Genomic DNA, 25,043 nt, shown 5'->3' on the forward strand with positions numbered 1-25,043 from the left:
TCAAAAATCTTTCTTTTTTTATTCATGCCTATTTATATTAGTTTTCATTCTTATACGTAATAATCATAACAAATTTAATGACATCTATTTTTGGTGAGCTTAAACAAATATAATATTATCTATAATGACCATGGTACGTAGAGATCATATTATCAACGGATTTTAACAATAATAAATGTCAAGATAAAGAAAAATCACAACCAGCGTCAAATGGTATGGCTGTTAATAATAGAAATCAAGAAAAAACCAAATTTCGAAAAAGTAAAAATAACAACTTTTTATTAATATGAGTTAAATAAAATGAATTAATGAAACTATATTTTACATTTTAATAAGTTACATTATTAAAGTTAAAGTATAATATATTTCATATAGATACTATTTAATGACTTTTTTTAATTTTGGTTTTTATAACTATTGGTTATTATAGTTCTTTGAACATTATTAATTTATTATGAACAATATCTACTATAATTTACTCTAAAAATTGAAGAAATCGAAGCACTTTTTATTTTTTTAAATAATTTTCAGTTAAAAATATCTTTAAAAATTACTTATAATTGTAAAATAAATACATGTAGATATAAAATGCATATAATACATATATATATATATATTTACCTCGCTCACAATTATTCAAAACTTATATGTAAACACCATTTTTTATTTATTTATTTATTTATTTATTTATTTATTTATTTTTTTTTGTTTAATTAAATTAATCATGAAAAAAGAAATATTTTTATTACGCAGGTAATAAATGTAATTTATTCGAGTAGGTACATGAGAAGGTGGAATAAATTAAATTTTTTATCCTTTAGGTGATAAACACTTGAACCTTGTCAGTATTTATATAATCATTTGAACAAAATACTAAAATAGTAATAATTACCTATATAAATATAGTGTATTATAATATTATTTATACTCTGGTTTTAATATTATTTTTAAAAATCAACAAAATATATCAATAAATACTATTTATATTTATTTTTTAATATTTTAATTTTTTTTTTTTTGGGGGAAAATAGATGTTTTAAGTTTAATTTTTAGTTTAGTTTCTTTTTCAGCAATATGGTTGAAAGTGAGCCTAATATTTTAATGCAGAATTGGGAGGATGACTATTTAATTGAAATGGCAATTGATTCACCTAGAGTTTGGAACACATTATACGATGAAATTGAAATACAAGAATTAAAATCTAATAGATATGATAAAGTACTTAAAATAATCGAGGTAATACTGAGTAAAATTGATAATCTTGAAAATTTATGTATAAAAAATTATATTTTATTTATATAAACAATGCAATTATTTTTTTCTCGTATTTAAAATCTTAAGTTCAATAATCATTTTAGTTAAATCATTTATATATATAATTTTCTTACATTTCTATAATTCTGGATAAAGTTTTTACAATAATTTATATTTCTAATTTATACCATGTAATATAAGTTATGTTTTATTTATTATTCAATTGATAAGTTTTCATTAATAAGACTAGTTTTAACAATAACATGATTGCTTTTATTAACTAATAATAAATGCACCTCGACTTTGTAGAGCATTTATTACATTGGTGATAACTGATAAGTATGATAACGAAGTGAAATAAAAATAAATTTATATTTATAGTCCATAAATAAAGAGTAATTTTTTTTGTTTTAATAAATGATAATTAGCCAATAATGTAACAAAATTTAATCCAGAAATCTAAAATGAGAATTCATAACATTCAAAATTGTAAATAAGAAAATAAATTATTCAGAATATAAAGTAAATAGGTTATTAAAGAACTGTACAGGTAATTATAAGATTGATAATTACAAATTCAATAAAATTATCTTAAACATAAAACCTCCTGGGGTCACCTCAAATTTTGATTAGTACCATTCAGTTTGAAAAGTAAGATAGAGGATGAGTTACTCGGATTAGAAAATGGTTGTATAATTTAGTTAGCCGATGGTGAAGTACATCAATGTGCTGTAAATAATAGGAAATGGTATGATAATAATTTTGTGAAGACAACAAAACTGCGAATAATAAATACATGGCGTCATTTAGGCATGCTTATTTAAAGTAAAGATATTATTTTTAGAATTATACAAAAAGAAAACCATTGTCCAAAATTGATTTTAAGAATGTTGTCAAGGTTAGCCAGTACCCATATTGATTTTTCATAACAAAGGTATTGTTACAAAAATAACTAACAAGGAGTATACTAATAATTTAAAAAATATATTTTGGTTAAACTATGAGAGACTGAATTTAAAACCAAATTAAATAAATGTAAATGTTTTAAAAGAATTTTGTTAGCTGTCTGAGCGCTGAACCTCATTGTTAATAAAAATATATTAAAGCAATAATACTAATAGTAGAGACTAAAGACAATTTTTAAAACACTGAGACTTAGGATATATTTTGCTTTAGAGTGTTTATTGATTATTAATGTGTCTAATAATTATATCATTTATATAAAATCAGAATATGAATGTTTTTAATAATATAAAGTTTTAAAATTCCTATATGAATTAAAACCAAAAATCAAATTCAATTTTGTAGAAAACTGTATAACTTTCTTTTTCTTTTTTTTGTGTTGTCGACTTTTCCCAGTCATTAAAGGAAGTATTGGGATTTATTAATTTTTAACCACCACTGTACCAACTAAATTAAACCTCTTACCAGTAATCACCCTCAATTATGATGATTTAAGCAATTTTTCTGTTCCAAAAAGCAACAACAGTACTACACAAAAAAAAAATACAAATGACTGTTAAACCAATACATAATTCCTATCTTTGCAAAAATTCTATCAAAAATATGATAACAACAAACTCAAACTTAAATAAATAAACACATATAGCTAATATTGTTAAACCAATAAATACGTTTTTCACTTTGGTCTAAATTTACAATATAATTATATATAATTATGATATTTCAAAATTTCTAAAAATTAATAGGAACATTATATCTATGATGAACCATTAATTCAAAGTAGCAAAATGTATACGGACAATGGATCTGTTGAAGAATACTTGAACTTAGTTCGAACTTGGATGAAAGACACACTTTCGACCGTTGCTGTGGAACAGAAAACTGGAAATTTAATCGGATTTCTTATATGCCGATTCAATGAATTAAATAACAGAGATCCTGAATTCAGCAAAGATAGGGTAAACTTTTTTAAACTACCTATGTTAATATATAGTAAAGATAAAATTAATATTTTCACGAATACAGTAAAATTAAAACTTCTAACAAATATATTATTAAGAATAAATAGATTTTCGAAACATACATTTCCAATTATTATAAGTGTATATATATATATATCCGTAACTATCTAAGTATTATACATTTATTTTTCAGTAGTTATAAATAATGTAAAATTCTAGCATTTTCAAAAAATCTACCAACATTTGTATTATATTATTAAAACAATACTCCAATTTTCATCGAAATGTCGTTTTTTTCTTAAATATTTAATTTATCACTCGTTTCATCATAATATCTATTTTTTATAAATTAAACTATTTTAAAAATAATAAGACATTTTAATTATAAAATTTTGTTAGATATTCAAAAAACTATTGTATTTGTTTCATTCATAGATTTATGAAGGTACGATATTAAGAGAAGTGCAAAAGTTTAAACATTATTTAACTAAAAGAGGTAATGCATATAAACATAATAATGTGGAAAAAATGTTAGAAGTGTATTCGTGGTTTGTGCTTCCCGAATATAGAAATAAAGGTTTGTATCTATCACACAAATCATTAAAAAAAAATGTGGATAATTAAATTTATTTAAATTCACAAGTTGATATTTTTAAACGGGTACTAAAGTTATCATAATATAGGTATCATAAAATTATCATTTTATTGTATTTATTAATATTTTACTAACTTTTACTTTATTTTTCATGTATTCTAATATTTAATTCCAAATCGGTATTAATAAGATAATTTTAATACATTTTAACATTTATAAATGTTATTTAATACCATAAAATTATTTCCTGGTGGTATAGTTACATCTTACATATTTTAAATTATAATTTAATACTTACCATATATTTTTTTTTTATGTTTTTATACCCTTAGTAAATAGTATAACTAATTTAAAAATTATATGTCGTCAAACAAGTTATGTGTGACAACAAACGCTATATAATTTTACTAGCATGTGATAAATTGAATATTTCGTATCAAAATGCTCTTAGGTGTACAAGAAAATAATACCCACTTTGGTAGAAAGACTATTAAATTGCAATTTACTAATGTACATCAAAAGTCAAATATTATATTCTAATAAAACATCTCGTTATAACCTTATTTTAAATTGATTTATATTTCCATTAAATAAAAGTTATAAGTAAATAAATTTACGAAAATACTTAAAGTACTTTTTTTTAACCAGTTCTAAGATTGTAAATATAAGAAAGAAAATGATTATTTTCAAAATTCGACGAGACACATTTAGTATTAAAACGTGGACTTAATTAATTTTAAATAGTTTTAGTAATACTAAGTAAATATTCAATCGTGTGGGCTTCGCCTGTTTATAGTTCGATAACTAATTAAATAAATGTATGAAAAAGTATCATCTAAATCAATCTTGTTAATCGTAAACTGTATATACTTCAATTAAATTCAGTATGTTAAAGTTTATAGTACAATATTTAAGAAGATAACACGTTTGAAAACTTTGAAAAGTAAAATTAAATTATTAGTAAGTATAAGAAAAACTAAGAAGATTTTGTTAATAAAACAATGTACGAGTATAGTTTATACTTTAAACATAAAACATAAATAATTATAAAAACACAATAATTTCCACAGTGAATCCTAGTTAAAAATTATCCTAAAATACTTCTGTTTATCCTTTCAATTTAACGACTGTATAGCAAACAAAAGATATTGAAAGTATTACTTGTGAAACCGTCGTTAAAAATTTAAAAAAAATTGAATATAATAATTAGTTCTCGGATAAAAAGAAACCAATCAATATAACATATTTTCATTATTTATTTTATTTTTTTTACATAAATCTTAATAATAACATGTTTACACTATTTATTAATGAATTTAAATTTACGCGCGTACATATAATAATATATAAAATTATGTAGAAACTATAAACATCTTTACTAAATATTTAATCATGCCCATTATTATCTTTTCGGAAAAGAAACAAATACTAACCAAATACAATGATATAAACATAACATACTGTGTGCAACTTTCCATTCGCCGTACAATAATATAAAAAATATAAAACTGATGGATAAACATCAAAATATTACTAAATAGTACTAATTAATTGAAAATAAATTCAAAAAAATAAGAATTTTTATTAACTTGTTATCGTGTTAAAATATGTAAAAAAATTTATAAAATATATCAATTGTATTAAACTACCATATTGTTGGATTTAATTTAACAACATACGTACATTTTTAAATATAAGCTTTTAATTCAGTCGAAATTCGAAATAATAATTTTAATTGAAAAAGTGGTATTTCAGTATATTAAGCATAAGTTAAACAAAATTAGTGAAGTCATTATTGATAAATAAAACTAGGTATCTAATGTCTACAATTAAATATAAACAGTGAGAAGGATGAAAGTTAAGTAATTAAAATATACAGAGTAAAGGATATAACAATTAACAACCACTCTATTGACTTCAGAAATCAACTAATTTAAATACAACAAGAATTACAGCAAATAAGATGAAAAAATAAGTGACGTAAATATTTACACGAGAAAGATAATTTAAATAATTTAAAACAAGATAACTTAAATTTAATGACGCAAATGGGTATTTTTTTCATTTATATAAATAAAAATAGGTACCAGAATAATGTGATAAAGCTCTTGCGTTGTTTTTTTTTTTTTTTAAAGATTTATGAAATGTAGAAATATTAAATGTTTAATCCCTATAATCCTTTAGTCTTATATCATATATTGCTATTTTATACTGAAAATATATCAAAAAAATTATGAAATTAATTAATAAACTACAAATAAATTAAATTAAATTTCTGTATATTAAAAAAAAAAAATGAAAAATAGTCATGATACATGAATGAAACTAAAACTTAATCAAAAGTTAATTAATGCGCAAATATATTTCAACGTATATTTTATTATAATCCAAATAATACAATGATATCAAAAAACAATTACAATTCTTCAAATAAACGGAAAATAAAACTTTGGATAACGATCGAGATTTATTTAACTCTATGAAAACAAGAGATGAGATAAGTAAATTTCCATTTAAAAGACCGAATGTGTTTAATTAAAACGATTATACGTATTATTATTTTAATAAAAAATATTAAAATACAATATGTAAAAAATGAATATCATAAAAATAAAATAAAAAGTCATGCCACTGTTGCCTACTAAACAAATTTAGAAAATTATTGGTAAAAAAAAAAATAGGAAACTAAAAACCCAATACAAACATCCATAAATTAATAATTATTATTTAAAACATAGATGAGCAGAGACGCAAAGTAATAAACCAATATTTGGCGATGAACCTCTATGTAACTCCACTCCGTTCATCAAAACTTTAAATGCATACCTATAACTTTAAACTACCTCGTCCAAAATTTAATTTATACGTACCAAAAAAATGCATGTTATCATACAAAAAAGTAAAAAACTTGGTTAAAAAAAGTGAAAAATATAATTTTTATATTTTTATTACTAACAATTTATGTAAAAAAAAAATGTTCAAAAACTTTAATTATTTTTAAAATCATAAGTACCTAGTACATCATAAAAAAATTACCTTATACATGCAAAATTTATTAAAAAAAATCAAAAATCTCTAGCGTTTTTATGTTAAACATTTATTTTATTGTGTCTTTTACATCCTATAATTTGGTGCAATTATAAATTACTCCTATATCAAGTTATTTGAATTTTCAGCGGATAAAAGTTACATAAAAAAATATCATGTACCTACAATTATTAAAATTATTATATTTTTGGAAATTTTTTTTTTTTTTATTATTTTACGTAATTAAATTAAAAATGGAAAATATATAGAAACAAAAAGAAAACGTATTTATAAACTTGTGTTTGATTATAATTTGATTATAAAATAAACACTTTGAAAAAGTATTTTTAAATTTATTTAAGTGCTTTTTCAAAATTTCAAAAGTATTTAAAATACCTACGTATTATGAGTACTCATTAAATATTTTTTGAAATAAAAATAAATACATTTTGTTCTCATCACATTTTTATTACTCAAATATGCTTTTACTCAATGGTACTATACAAGACTAGTGATCACTAAAATATATTATACTCGTTTAAACGTTTAGAGAAAAAACCCCATCTAATATGTCATCCTGTCGGTAGGAATTGGTACGGAATTACTGAGAAACGTTGTGGTAAGACAACTTCCCGAGTACGGATGGTTCGACATCGACGTGATCGCCGGCGTGTTCACCGACAAGGTGAGCCAAAGCATTGCCGCGTCGTTGGGAATGGAGACATTGTACGATTTCGTATATTCGGCATGGACCGTCGCCAACAAAATAACTGGCGAACAAGAAGAGTTCTTTAAAGAAATCGTGCGGGATAATCACTCGGCCAAGGTGATGTCTATGAAAGTTAAAACGTCGCCGTCGAATCACAGCTACGCCTAACGCGATCGACGAACATTTGTAAACATTTTCACACACCGATAAAATATTAAATTTTGTTTGAATCACATAATTTTTTGTGTATACTGTTTTGAATTTATGATCTCATAAGGTGTGAGTTATGCGAAGGTATTACGATATGTTAGTATATTATATACAATTTATTAGTGTTCGTAGTGCTAATTCATCTGGATAATGTATCAGAAAAGAAAGATATACTATATGCAAGTAGTACAGGAATCGGGTGTTGGTCGGTGAATCGTCTTGCATCGCTCATTTTGACACATCGTGTTATTGTACAAATATAAACATTTGATAGGAATGATAAATCATCCTATTTGAAAAATGATTATGAACGCAGCTAACAATTCTTAACTAATCGTAGTTGCTTATGTATTTTTCACGGTTCTATAGGTTTTGAAGTTTTTCTCGAGACCACTGAATAAATCGTAAAACACTACTTTCAAAGTTTCAAAGTACCGTCTAGATATAAGACAGTCGTTTTATATAAAGTTTTGGAACTTTTGTGCTACACGGAAAAAGTGTCCACAAAATAAAAATACTTACATAATAAGAAAAAAAAAGATAAAACATCACTGAAAACCAACACATTCCTCGTCGATTCACTCGAAATTGAATCTAAAAAAAAAAAAATAATAAAACAGGCCAAAAACTGTCCATTGAAGCGTCAACGCGGTGCACTGAGCTGTAAGTACTCGTACTAACATTTCAAAGGTAGATATTTTTTTTCGTCACAGAAAATTTCTTACGTGTTCGTTTATATAATAAGAAAAAGCACATCAAACAATATAGAAATAAATGTATAGGTCAATGCGAATATTATATTATAGTAATAATAGTTTTAATTGGGAGTATGTCGAGTGTACATGATATTAATTTTGATATTAATTTTACATATCTAACTATAAAAAATCAAAAATCAAGTTGTATTTTTATTTTATTTCAGATATTGTATGCTTAACAACTTTAAAATTAGAAATTAATAATCAACAATAAAATTGTGTACAACTTGTTGGTAATTTATTCAAGTTACAGAAACAAAATTATAGAAACACTATAGACATATCACGTTGCCAAAAATTGTCAATTTTATTTTTACATATTATTATATTATTAGTCTAAAAAAAATGAATATTTTGTCTTATAGTTAACATTATTTTATATTAATCTAATGACAATTAAACCAATATAATTGAATAAATGAAAGAAGAAAATAAAATAAACTAGAATCGTATCTTATATTATAAAGAAAACTCTATAGAAACTCGCTAATAAGGACACGTGTAATTTTTCAATCAATTTTCAATATCGTTAAATCTCTTGAATACATTTTTGCTGATAAACAGAAACAACACATTAAATCTTATACTAACAAAACGCTAGCAAAATTAACATGAGTATTCAATACTTACACACACGATTTTTCATTTACTAATTCCAATTTCCAAGTACAAATCAAATAGTAATAATTAATAATAATATTACTCAAATTAAAAATGGGTAAGCAAATAGTAATTTAAAAAAAAAAAAAGTTAAAAAGATTATAAAAAAAAATAGCCAAAAAAATATAATATAAAATATTTGTAAAAATAATCATGAGATAATGTTATAATATAGGACTATGAATGAATAATGACAAAAAATAGCATATATCCAATCAAATAGATAGGTAACACATTGTTTTCTATAACCATTATAAACAAATTTGCATATTAATTACTCTTCCTCGTCTGACCCAATACACAGGAATGATAAATTGGATACTGAATGACATTTTCTCGGTTAATTGAGTCCCAGAAAAAAAAGCCCTAGTTGAATCACGAAAAAAAGTGTACGTAAATTGAGTGCCAGCAAAATCAAAACTAAAAATTAATTATTATTATAATTAAATTAGGCGAGATATAAATGTCTTGTACATAATCAAAAAATAACTACCTATGCAAACTCTTCATTTGATTTTATGGACATAAAATCTTCAAAAAAAAACATTTGTCAACTTTTTCAAGTCTTAGAAATGGCAAAATAAAAAATTGCTCTTTTCTGGACTTAAACTTTTGTTGAGTTGACTAAACTAAGAGCTTGAATCTTTTTTCGCCAATTTCGCCTTAAAGAAAACAGTATTCTTTTATTTTAGTTTTAAGACAAACAAACTTTATAACCGTGTTTATAGCAATCTCAAAATCTATAAACACTATAGGTACATCAGAAGAACTTTACAATTCATAGATTAAAATTATGACTCCACAGTCGATAAATTAACCAGATGAATCTAGATTTTCTGTCTAAACCAAAACACTTTAAGAACTAAAATTAAGAACTAAGAATAAAAATGGAAATTCGAAAAAGACGCCAGTTTAATTAAACTTGAGGGCTGACGTACATTAACCAAAATTTAAGACGATTTTAACTATCGACATCATAATAACCGTCAGTATTTGACCTTTTGTGAAAAAAAATTAATTAAAACTTGATAATATACAGTTTTGCTTAGTATAGATGACTGTTTCAATTTTATAAATGTCATACTTTATTTTATATATCATTTTGAAACTGAAATCTTTTATTGAACACCGAGTACATTTTATATTGTACATTTCAGAAATTAGGGAAGTCAAAGACTTAGCTCCCTTAAAAATCTTTCAAAAGCCCTCGCTAAAATGCAATAAAGTAAATATAAACAAAAATCAATTCTTAACATAAAATACCGAAAAATTTTAGCTTAAACACAGACTAAATAAAATTGTACAAAATGTTTTTCAATACTTTTAAATTGCTGTCAGAACAGCTTCGGAGAGATATTGTATCATATTTTTAAATCTTGTGGGTATTTCAATTGAAAATGAAGTAAAATTTTAAAATTTTGTAAAAAACTTAATAATTTTGTTTCATTATCTATTGTGAAATTTTAATAACCTATAGCTATTAATCGGTATGGAAGTCGTCGTTATATTTGGTCTAATAAATTTTTAATGAGCCATAAATTAATACATTGTACTCATTATTTAAAAATATTGTGTCGAATTTTTTCTATTTTTTTTTTTGTTTCAAAATGTTTAGTTCTATGCTTTCTAGAGTTATATAAAAAATTTTATTTTTTTCGCGGTTATATTTAATAGTGAAACCACTATCAACTTTTGATTTTCAATAGCAACCTATATTTTAAATTTCATATAATAATAGGGCTATTTTTTTTATGAATTTTAACGTTTTAATTATTAGTTTCCATTTAACCGTTAACGAATTATAGCTGCTCAAAGTTTGGTGGTTTGAGGTTTTCAGATGTTCGTCTCATAGGTTATTACTGTAGGAAACTCAAATCCCATGTTACTATTCTAGTTATTATAATATAATATAATAAATTATAACTAATATAGGTAAAGCCTAGATCAAAAGTGGAAACAAATTGGTTTCACTATATGCATAAAAATGCATAGTAGACATGAACAGGATGTTAAATTAGAATACAGAATAATCATGCCACCATACGTCATTGACAGAACCCATAAATACGGGTAGAGCACCTAGCACTAGTAGAGAAACTGTAGACTTATGCACAATAAGCTTACGACAAGGAGTTTTAGATTCTTTTTAATTTTTTTAAAGTTGTACAAATAAAATATACATTTTTATTTGTAACTTGTAAAGTGCTCTTTTATTTTCAATATACCTACCTTCCTCAATACGTCTTAAGATTACGTTGAACGTGCAAAGTCGTTTAAATAATAATCGTGGTACCTGCACGAATACTCTAAATATTATGAACAATTAATGATTTTTAATTGGTTAAATTTAATAAACCATTAATTAAAATAATAACAATTTAATAAAATACAATAGTTAAACTTTTGGATAACTTTATCGTAAATAATATTAGTAAAAAAACATTTTTGCTCTTTTTTAAAATATAAATTGAAAAACTTTAATTAAATTAAGAACATAATATATGAAAGATACAAGGGGGGTTTAAAGACATAAGATAAAATACCTAAAAATAGCAGCAATAAAATTATCAGTGTTCGTCACATCGACGTATGGTTAGCGATTTATGGTTAATATCATTGTTTAGTAATTACAATATCTATAGATATATAATATATCTGTGACAATATCATAATATGAAAGTACTTCCTAAACCATGTTACAAATGATAATACTTAGCTATAAATAAAGTCCCAACGGTTGCCGATAAACATAGATAATACACATTCTTAGTACCTATCTAAACCAATATGCCAAATAATGTTGTTAACCTCAAACTTTTAAACAAAAAATAAAACTAATTTATCATTTACTCTTTACTCGTCATTACTCGTTTGACATTTAATAATATAATTCAAGTCATCTTTTCTGTTATTGAAAACTTGAAAATTGAATTATTTCATTACTTTCATTACTGACGTCAACACTAAACACGTCATACGCCAACATTCGTGTTACATTTGAAACAATTATTACTCTGTAATATAATATTGTTATACAAATTAAAATTATGACTATATATGATAGGTAAGTATATGCTTTTTATGATATATTTTAGTTTACTATTTAATCAAACCTAAGTATCATCCAAATTGGTATTACCCATGTGAAATAAATAAGTACCTTATCGGGAATATTGCACAATTTGTTGTTGATAAGTTTTACTAATTTTGTAGGCAGCTATAAAAATTCTAATAAATAATATATATGAAACATTTTAATTTCAGTTTTGTCAGTTCTGTATAAATTTTATTCAAATGTATATTGGTTGACAATTATTAATTTGTTAGGCAATATTCATAGTAAGATAATTTATAATTTTTGACAAAATTACATCATAACTTCACAGCTATTGGTTCTAATTATTAATCCAGAATATTTGTTGCATATTAAAATTCTGCATATTGATATTCTATGATTATTTCTATATACTAAGAATATTTTTTGACAGATTATTTAAAGAATATTCATACATTAAAATTGTATTCAAAAAATTTGAGAACAATGAAAACTAATAAATTTTTAATATTTTAACAAAGAATAACGTTAATTAAGCGTATATAAATATTTTTACCTGTAACATCATTTAATTTTATGAGCAAGTTATTAGGTTTTAACTTTTTTTTTTTTTAGATAATCTAGTTAAAAAAAATGTAAGATAATCAAGTTCGCCTAACTACATTCCTGAAGAAAACTGTAAACTATCAAAAAATAATGTGTAAAGAAAATTAAAAATGATAAAAAAAATTTGTTAGTGCTAATGTATTGTAATTTTAATATTTCATAGATAAAATTTAATATGGGGCAACAACATCAATCACTAAAACTTAATTCATACATTTTATTTATTTAATAATAATAAAAAGAAAATAATTATATTATTTATAAACGATGTAAATTAAATTAATATTTAAAAAAAACCTATCACGCGTGTATACAGGGCCTGATTTACCAATTCACGGGCCCAGTACAATTTTTTTTTTTGGGCCCCAGAATTGTCCATCTCTGTTGTTAAATATAATAATTCGTGTTAATTTATAAAAGTAATAGTACATAATATAAGAGTATGACTTTACATTATTATTAAAAGTTTATTACCTAGCGATTGTGCGTTAGTAGATGAATTTGTTCTAAATGTAAATTTATCTAAACTACCCCGTAGTTTTTTTGTTTCTTCATCTTGTTTATCCTTTAATTTTCTCTTCATTGAACCACTCTTATATTTTTTTGACATTTTAAATTATTAAGAATATTAAACAAATGACAAAAATATACACTAAATACTACTGGCGTATATCACGAAACTCAGTCTGAGATGCACCACGCAACAACCCAAGACAATAACATCAATAGTAATATTACGACGAATGACGATAATAATTTATCGCCATTTTTAAATATTACTATTGTTTTAAGTCTAGGATAATAAAGGATTTATTCAAATTTTTTGAATACATGTTTATCATTATTCATATTTTGCATAATTACAAAACGAAAATTTTGATTAATCTGTGTCATCAAATTTAGAATAGATTTTTCATAATCCTGGACTTTAAAATTATATCAATATTTTATAATGGTTCCTAATAATAAAAAATAAAATAAATTAAAGGATTGATTTATGACTAGGGACCCGGTTTTAATCCAAACAGTTATAGAAAATGAACATATTTATGCATCAACAATAAATATATTGTTTGTGAATAATTTTTTAATTCATTTAAATACTTTAAAAATTATATCGAATATATAAAGATGTATTTATCATGAAAAAATTGAAATGTCATTATAAGGAATTATAAATTTGTAATTGTATAACTAAATTAAGTTAAAATTATTTTATTTAATATTAATAAAGTATTAAACTTGTATCCAATAGATATTTTAACTATCAATAAAATATAGAACTTGTATAAAATTTTACTCAAATATGCAATAAGATTATATCAGCTATAGAGATAGATGTTTGATTCGCTGTAAAAACAGAATCTATGTATTAGAAAATATTCATCATTTATAGTTAATCAAAATTATTTAAAATGTAGAAAAAATATAAATTATGTAAACAATCGGTCCCTAATGACTTTAAATAAGTTGTTTACTTAAAACATATTATATGTATCTAACAAATGTAATACTTGTCTTTTATTACCCAATCATGATATTTATAATTATGCTTTATTCCAAATGACCACTTGTGATTTTTCTCAAGTCCTGTCGGCTGTCTCCGACCTAGGGTATTCACATACAGCGAGTTTCAACGGTTCTAGTAAGAGCATAAAATTATTATAATAATGTATATATTTTAATATTATACCATATTATATCAATAACATAATATTTCTGTGAATACTATATAACAATAAAATTAGATTATCTAGATTCATGGTAGTACTTATAAAGTAAAAATAAATAAAATTTTAAAATAAACAAATATTTTATTGCGTACAGTAAAATTCCTAATAACACAGGGTGGAATACTCGAACGGCCGATTTTAAAAATAGATTTTCCCAGTAATAATTAAGATGAAAATTATCGCCAAATATTATTAATTCTAAAACATCGCGTGCCATTTACTATTTAGTATTTATGGAAAAGTAAAGTGATGAACAACGTGCTCGTCCAATAAAATTGTTTTACAAAAATAATGACAATTACGTAGCCACACTGCGTTCATTTCATCATCACTTTAATCTTAAACGCTATAATTCGATACCATCTGTTAAGGCTGTTAAAATATGGATTATTAACTTCGAAAAAATGTGTTCCTGAAAGAAACCTGTACGAAAAAAAAAAATTCGTCCACTCGAAAATATACCACCTTTGGAAGTGATACACCGTATAGTGGAAAATATACGAAGTAAGCTCGAGAAGAGATGGTCATCATCTTGAGAACATGATTTTAAAAAAAATAAATGGTAAGTTATTTACTTCATTATAATGGATAATAATTAATTTTTATTCGTTTTTTTTTTTTATTTTATTGTTTATCTTTGAATATCAGATGTTTTAATTCCCCACTAAGAAAAAAATGCATAAAAGATTAGGAACTCACAACTTTATTTTAAACTACATTTAAAAAAATTATGATATCTTTATTTATTGTTTAAAAAAGTAAATTTCTTTTAATTGAAACTTTAAAACGTCTATGGAAAAATAATTGCCTTAATATAGTGTTTTGCGGTGAACTGACAATTAATTATAATGACTTTTGTTCAATTGAACATTTTCAATTGATTATTTTTTTAAATTATCAATTGTCATCTGGGTTACTTTTAATTAATTTTTTAATTTTTTTTTTTTTAATTTTAAATGTAAAATTAAGAAATTAAAAAAATTTGTATTTAATATTAAAAAAAAAAAATAGCCATTTTATTGATATAATTTTTAAAACATGTAAACATGTTAAAAAAAAAATGAAAAATGTTTAGCTGTTTATTTTTAACAATTTTTTTAATTTTTTACAATTTTATGTTATTTCACTTTAAAAACTGTTTTTAAAATTATTGAGTCAACCTTGGTAAAAGTTTTTAACACCAAAATTTTTCTAAAAATCGGATTTACAATATAGCTATATTGATATTTTAAATATCATTTAGAACATTTTTTAACTTTTTTAATTTTGTTATAAAAAAATAAAATCGAAAAGTATTTTAAATGAAGCGCAAACAACAATTGTCAATAAGAAAAAAAAAATTGAAAACGTTCAATAAAACGAAAGTTATTGCAATATTCATTTCATAGTGAAACATTTTGTATTTTTATATTTTATAGTTTAAATATGAAATATTTATGACCTTGTACTAAATAAATAAGTATATTAATCGCAAAAAAATTTTAATGGATATTTATTAAAAATAAAACTAAAAAATTCAAAATTTCTTATGCCGATAAATAGCTCAAAAATAGTTAAAACATTTTGAAAAATGTATCATAGTGTTTGTCATAAGTTAATCATAATGTTTATGCACATTGCAAAAAAAAAAAATAATGTAAAAACATAAAACCTACCTAATTTAAGTTAAATAAGTTGATATGTATTTTAAATATTTGTGACGTATAAATATAATGTACTGGATCAACATTAAGTTTAAACATTACCCAAACAGAAATATTAATTATCCGAAATAAAGTGCAATTATTATAAAGATATGAAATTCCTAATATCTATCTAAAATAGACCATAATTAAACAAACAATTCATATAATATAATATAGGTATACATTATAATATGTTAATTTGTTTACTTTAATCGCATATTTATTTTCATTTAAAAAACTGCAATATTCTATAATCTGTATCTAAAAGTTTATCGCCATGGAAATAAAAACAACAATGACCCTGAAAACATGCCTTTTCTACAACCCGAACTAAGCTGCTAAGCACATGCATAATTTAAATAAAAAAGATAGATGAGATTTAGATATACAAATTATAATAAAAAATAATTTATTTTATTAATAGAATACCACTGTTTAAATTAATTGAGTTGTAATATATTTTATAGTTTTAGACATTGATATTATTCCAAAAACTTTTAACACTATCTCTACTGTCTTTAATATTCGTTATCACTATGGTTCGGAAGTTGATGCATTTTGCATTTTTTTAGGGGAGACTTATTATACGATGCTCTGTTGGCCACAAATGCGTTTTATAAACTTGTGAATCTAAATAACTAATTTTAATTTTGCATTTTTTGCTTTTTTTTTACTTTTTAAGTCATTTTTTATCATTTTTAAATCATTTTTTGTCATTTTTAGGTCCTATTTTTCTTTTTGTTCAATTTCTTCTATATATTATTAGATTTTGTCAATTAACATCTTTATAAGTATAGTTTTATTTTACACAGACTGTATATAAGTACCTACTTCAAATTTATATTTTATACAAGTTGTATACAGGTTAGGTAAAGATAAAGATTCGATAGAATAAAGGAATTATTACTAACTGTTATTTTTACTTTTGACAATATAATTTATGCTTTAATAGTACAATGTAATCATTTTATTATTATTACTACTCTTTTTTTTTTTAAAATGTATTTTTACTAATTTTAAACAAATATTTATAATTTTTTAGGTCATTTTTAAGTCATATTTGAATATTTTTTTAGATCATTTTTTAATATTTTTAAAGTCATCAACTTCCGAGCTCTAATTATAAGTATTTAATTATAATAATATTATAAATTTATACCATATGATATCTACTTATATAATACAACATTTAGTACCTAACATATTTCTGTAAATACCGTAAAACAGTAAAAATAAATTCATAATAATTATAAATAAATAGATAATATTTTAAAATAAATCGAAAATATCAGCTTATAGTCAAATTTATAATAATATAAAATACATAAAGGTTTAAAATCTCACGAGAAAGTTTTTAAATTTTGACAAAAAAATTAATATATTGTTATTTATTATTTAAAGAATTAATTTATTCCAAATTGGAATTAAAAATATTTATAAAAAACAATTTTCTTGTTACAGTTCTTAGGCTTTATATTTTCAATATAAGCTATTTATAAAGAATTTTATATTAAATTTTCAAAGCTTAGAAACCAAAAGAAAAGTTTTTATTAATATTTACTATAAAATAGTAATTTTTATTAAGTGATAATTTATCACTCTATACGCGTGGTCACTGTTTTTACCTATACCACGGTCTTTACAAACGAAAAATACTACTATTAAATTTCTTATCAAAACTATTAGCATCACTATTTGAACTTAAAAAAAAATTTGCGTAATTATTTTTGAGATTTTTTTATGTTTCTGTAAAAACGATTTATGTAATGCCATGTATTTACCTTCCAAGCCTTAATTGTTGACATTGAAAATCTTATAAATTTTTAACTACAAAATAATTGTTTTTCAAATTTTTTTTATTTTAACGAATATTATTTCAACATTTCAACTTTAAAAGTTTAGATACATATTATTGATGATTTGAATATTTTTGAATTTGTGTAAAAGCAAATAATATAAAATTTTGTAATACATTTTAAAGCTTTTTTACCAACACAAACAAAAATTAAACTATATTTAATCGTAGAAAAAAACTAAAAATTTTAAATAACTTTATAACATACAAATATAAAAATATAATTCATTTTGCATAATAATTGTCATTTAATAATCCAAACTGATAGCGGTAATTATATTATATTTATGTTAATATTTATGTAAGTTATTGTTAATGTTTTATGTAAGAAAGGAGGTGTAGACTTATTTTATTAAATGCTTTGATTTTGCGGGAATTTATAATTTATGTGTTCTGTAACGACTAAATCCTAGCAATTCCAACAAAGAGAAAGGAATAGCGGAGAGGGGAATTTAAGTGTGAGCCGTAAATAATCATCACATGCAGACTTGGACAGTTAAGTTAAGACCCAGCTAGTTGCAAACAAATAGTTCCAAGTATAATATTCTTAATAGTAGATTGGTTGGTGTAATACATTAAAGTGAGAAACCACTTCTTATAAATACAAAAATTACTCAAATTTAACTAAAGAGCGAAAACGTGATAATATGTAATATTTCATATCCAACTATATTCATCTAGTTTTTTTTCTGCTAAAATAGAACATGACTTTAAAAATAAAATGTATAACAAACGGAAACAATTGTATAAATGTATTAGTAAGTATTTTACCAATACTTTTGAAGAAAAACTATTAAAATTCATTATGTTTAGATCATTTAATTTTATTTGTTGAAGGGATAAGTGAATGACCAAATTGAAATTAAGTTTTAACACTAAATAGCATGAAAGTGCATGCGGCAAAATATTAATATCATAATATCTTGCACAACTTACACTTTAAATTATGATAGAATACAGAAAGGTCGAATTAAATCTGTTTGGTGAGTACCTATAATACCTAAAGACTATAAAGGGTGACCCAACAACTTAGTATTATATATTTTAACACGATTATGTTAATATAAATAAGTTTAAATTTTGAGTTATATTTTAGAATAAATAATTTATTGTAATACGAATTCGTAGAATTTACGCCAATTATTATTTTACTGTGACAGAAACTCCAAACTACAATTTATTAAGTTACCTACAGTATTTTATTCTTAGTATATTTTTGATAATTGCTATTCTTTAACTGTTTTATTTAAAAAATTAAAAACTTCTATTTTTGGTTTTAATTATTTTTGCTCTAAATACATATTATAATTTTAAATGAGTACTATAATAACTTGAGATTTTAAAATAAAATCAATAAATTATAAGTACCTACATATCAATCCAAAGAGTCCACTGTATTTGCATCATGTGTATTTTATATACTTATGTAAATTTCTAATTAAAATTAACATTCGTTATTTAGATAACAATTACGTCTTATAACATTTTTGCAAAATCAATATTTACATTTCAATTTTTTAGACTTAGGACTGATAATGTAATTGTATTAATATTGGTTTTGCTCTTTATTTTGTACATGATTCAAAAATGTATGAAATGTAAATTCATATAATAATTCTTATACAATATCTTAACAAATAATTTTTTTTTTTGCAATTCTTCAAATTTTTCTTTTTTATTAATTTTCTTCTTCTCTGACTTCTCAAACTTATTTAAATATTACTATGACTTTTTTTGAGGGACGCAATTTATCTATTTCGATCATAAGTATACATAATACATTTTATCACTTTAAAATTTTAATCCGTAATTTTTTTCTATTTTGAACACTGAAAAAAATGTATTAATACATAAATATCAAATACTACCTATGTAATATAACATATTATTTATTTAGATACACAAAAAATAATTTTTCAAAGATCTAAATCTAAATTGTCTTGTACCTAATTAAATATGACACTATTATGACTTAAAATTAATACAATAAACTTTTTGAGTTTTTTTAAACTAAAACTACTACATAAGCATAATACTTACTATTATACCTAGTACTAAACACCAATTTATACCTATTTTATTTAATAAAAATAAATGTTAATCTTAATTTATAATAAAACTGTAGGTTTTAGCATTGATTATATTATGAATATTCTCTAATGATTAATAATAGAAAGATATCTAATTAAATATAAAATTACAAAGGCAAAGAAAAAAATAATGACAAATTTTAAGTTATGTGTGTAGTATATAAGTTATTTTTAATATTTGCCCCTCCCCCTCCCGTTATCTCAGGCTGGATCAGTCACTGTATAGTTATTTATTATTTTTAATCAATGGTTATAAATTATAATACATAAAAAAAACAATAATGTAAGAAGTTTAATCAATCTAAATTATAAAATATAAATGCATTATTCACTAAATAACGAAACAATTTATAAATACAAATTACTATCAGTATTACTGTTGATTAATAATCTCAAATTTCAATAAAGGGTATAAGTTTACTTGTAAAAATATAATACCACTTAGACTAATGGACACTTGAATAAACTATATCGTTATACTATGATTGTATTATACTTAAAATTTAGTAATATGTTTTGAACTATATCTCGTATATCAACTTATTATTCAACTAGGTATTTGATTTAAATCGTAAATTTGTCTTGTACCTGTATAAAAATGAAAGTATCGGTTGTAATAAACATCTTTGTAAATAATACTCAATCAAACTTAATAGGTATTAAAAATTTGAAATAATTATGTATATACCACAAATTATATGCATATAAATATAATCGCCTTTTTCTACCAGGTATATATACTACATTTCATTGATTTGTAAAAGTGGCATACAATGATATTTTTAAACAATTTTTTTCTAAATACCAGAACTTATTACAAATCTAAAATCAAACAATTTTCTACTGCCAATTTAATAAAAGTTATAAAATAATTATTGAAAACAGCATCTGATCTGCTTGACGTATTTTTAAAAAAAAAAATCAGAACAAAGATTACTTGATTACTGAATACAAATCCTGATCATGATTCCCTAAGTATAATCAACGCTTATATTAATGACACAATAAGTACTATACTGCCCAATATAATAACAAGTAACATGGCTTCTAAGTTTGAATAATGTCCTGCAACGTCTTGTGATTTTAAACGGTCATTTTCTGCATTTAAACTTATTTTAGATGACAAACGCCATAGTCTTACAATGGACTACTTGGAGCAACATCTAGTAAAATACTGCTACGAAAACTATAGTTCTAAGTAAATATTTTCAACATGATAATTATGTATAATAAATATCATAAATTAAATAATAATAATAATTTTTCTAAACAAATATTTTAAATTTTAGTACATAATACGTATTTTAACAAAATCTAGGCATATTATTTTATGCTGCATATTTGCATGCATATAATAATGTTTTTTCACTGCATATAATCCGTGGTCTAGTTATATACATTAAACACTAAACGCTAAATGCCCAAATCCTAACTCAACACAGTTCAAAATTATGAGCAAAAAATACATATTTATTACCTAAATGTCACATGTTATTCGTTTTCATGTTTAATGTAATAATTAATGGATGCATTAAAAATTTTAATTGTATTACTAAGATAATAAACGCACCCAACAAGCATATAAATATTGATAATATCTATTTCTGATTTTCTGAATTTTTAACTCCCATATTCCACAATTTGCGTAATCATGATACAAATGTACATTTTGACGACGGTAAATTTAAAAACGTTATACATTTATATTACATGTTTTGAAATGATATTAATATGATACCATTTATGAGACCTGACTACCTGAGTATTTCCTACATCGATTTAGTAACCCCGTATAATATACGGTGAAATATTCGAAACAAAATCCCAGTCGATTATAAGTATATATTTATATTAATATTTATATCTCATGAATTAGATTAAGTTACAAAAATGCCAAAACTATAGATCTCAGGTAAATATATAGTATACATATGTATTAATATATCTGCACCAAAAAATCGAAAACGTCTAATGACTATAAATAACATAGAAATAGTCAAAATAGCCTATACACAATCGTCTAGTATTATATATTCATTATCTATAATGTTATTATCAATCAGCTTAATGAGATCGCCAAGTTCTTCAGTTGGTGTAAGTTGGCCATCAACATCAGTAATGTTGATACCGCGGTGCCTAAAGCCAGACCGCAAAAAAACATTTCTTTACTATCTCAGGTTGAACGTTTTTCGTAGCTAAAAACACCCAATAAATTGCATCCAAAATATTAATTTACGATAAAAATTGTCGAAATCAAAAGTTATAAATGATTGTTGTCATAAAAGTTGTTTGATATTTAGAAGTGTCTTTTAAGGAAGGTATTACTGTATATCGTATCGTGTATTCGTATTTTTCAAATTTCAAATTATTATAATAGTTGGCATAAAATTTACCTACATCGCTATTTTGTAACTATATCTATGCATAGAATTTAATATGTGTACACAACAGAAATAGCTACCTCTAAAATATATTATATAATATATGTTACGGTAAAAGTCCGAATACCGGTAAATGTCCAAATTTCAGACATTTACCGAATAATTCAGTAAAACCTAGGATACACATATTAGTTTGGTCAAACCCGAATTATTTTTGTAGTTCGGACTTTTACAAACAAGATTTAGTAAATCTTAAGATAAATAACCAATGTTGGTAAAAGTCCGACATTTTTTATCAATTAAATGATATTATTTTCCCTTACTTTAAACTCGTATATAATAATAATAATAATAATAATTAATAATACTATTTTATTATTGAAGTATATACGTATTAGCTACTACTTAGTACCCACTACTATATTAGATAGGTACACATATTTATATTATTATTACGAATTATTATACTATAATTGATTTTAGAATTTTATTTTGACTTTAATATAAATCATGATTATAGAAGGCCAAAAATATGCCTACCTATGTGATAAAAATTATTCCAACTAAAAAATATGTTGTGCATAAAGTTTAGTTTATAATACAGATAATAAATTGATATCCAGGCCTATTGAAAATAATTTTACAATTAGCATTCGTTTTATAACTATCATGAATACTGTATTACGTCCAATACATTACTTAGAATACTTTTTATGAACTTTTAAATAGGGTTTTTTTCCCAGCGAAAAATAACAAAAGCTCTTTGTATATAACTAATCAAAAATATAATATATTATATTGAATAAAGTTAAAGAATTGAAATCTATCAATATAAAAAAAATAAGTTGGCGATCGGTGATTTTGTTAATATTAAACATTTTAAAACTTGGTACTGGATATTGATATAAATTAAGCAAAAATTCAGGAAAACTCTCTCAACTTTTCGCTCGAAATAAGTTCACTCTATGCGAAATCTATTTTTCTACAAAAAAAGTTGTTTAAAATCCGCAATAATTACTTCAGACAATGAAATTTGTATTCATAAAACAGTATCGCAACTATTTTTGATTGATGAACAAAGCTTGATAAGGTGCGATTATTTGAAAAAATATATCACAAATCGATGTAAGTGCCTATTCAAAAATATGTTGTATAATTCAAGATGCCATAACAAACCTGCACAAATAATTAATTATAATTAATATTTTTTGCTATAATATTTAGAATAATACTTGTATAGATGTATATTATTTATATTTATGCGTATGAATAATATATTATAATAATTATTAATAATATAAATGTGTGTACCTATTGAATACTAAGTATATAATAAATATATTTAAATAATAATTATTATTATCTTTATATACGTATACGAACTACGAGTACTATAAAGCAATGGAAAAAAATATCACATAATTGGTAAAAAATTTCGGACTTTTACCAACGTTGGTTATGTATCCTAAGATTTACCAAATGTTGTTTGTAAAATTCCGAACTACAAAAATCATTCGAGGTTTGACCAAACTAATTTGTGTATCCTAGGTTTTACCGAAATCACATTATAATATAGATCAATATTCGGACTTTTACCGTAATATTTATATTATATTATGTATAATTGTATAAATACTTTATTTTGAAAATAATTCAACAACTACTGTAGTTGATTCAATATATAACCTAATGTGTTAATAGATATAGTCAAAAAAATAAAAATGTAATCGTTATTCGTTAGATACTTCAATTTTGATTAATACTGTTTGCAAGTAGGAAAATGTTCTTGTTTCTTATCAAGTTTTACTATTTTTGTTTAAGTTGGCATCGAAAATGCCAAAAAACGAACAATAAGCGACAAATCCTTTAAAATTTGAAGTCTTGTGTTGTTATATATTACGGATGTACATTTATTTAAAACCGATAGAAGTATTTAGTTTCGTAAATTATTAATACTTGTTAGTCTTTATACTATATTTTATAAAGTATACAGTATATATTTACCCACAAACTATTCTTCAAACATACTTCATGGCATTTTATATAAAACTAAAGGTATTCCAAAAATATATTAATAATAAACTATTTGTAAATATTATACTAGTAGCATACTATAAAATAAACTTAAAACAAGTTTGAAGTTTATCTTAGAAACAACCGTACTAGTTGGATTGACATTAATGAAAATTTTTATGTAAAAAAAAAAAATAATAAGAGCATATTTTTACTCTTTTAATTTTTAAAATAATACAAGTGCATGCATATTTAGTATTTTTAAGTGCAATAAAAAGAAAAAAAATTTGTAATTTCTCTTAATGTGGATACTTTTAATAGATCTCTTCGTTTAAGAGGACGCTATACCAGCGAAAATACCGTACAAAAACATGCCAATTTTGTTCCAATAATACGGCTTACTGAATGGTTTAGAGCAAAATACCTTAATCAAAGTTGTGGGAAGTTATATTGGTGACGTATGAACTCGATTTTTGAAATTTTAATT

At 23.0% G+C, this 25,043-nt stretch overlaps 1 protein-coding gene across 1 annotated transcript; it reads left to right on the forward strand.

The window, feature by feature from the left end:
- Positions 1-1,074: 1,074 nt before the first annotated feature.
- Positions 1,075-7,678, forward strand: LOC112591423. Its single transcript, XM_025335239.1, has 4 exons — positions 1,075-1,236; positions 2,964-3,176; positions 3,615-3,756; positions 7,389-7,678. Exons 1-4 carry the CDS (start codon positions 1,075-1,077, stop codon positions 7,676-7,678), a joined length of 807 nt encoding a protein of 268 aa, XP_025191024.1.
- Positions 7,679-25,043: the final 17,365 nt, after the last annotated feature.

Source organism: Melanaphis sacchari, unplaced genomic scaffold (assembly GCF_002803265.2).
Source record: "Melanaphis sacchari strain LSU unplaced genomic scaffold, SCAv2.0 Contig134_pilon_pilon, whole genome shotgun sequence".
In the NCBI taxonomy this organism is placed as follows: Eukaryota; Metazoa; Arthropoda; class Insecta; order Hemiptera; family Aphididae; genus Melanaphis; species Melanaphis sacchari.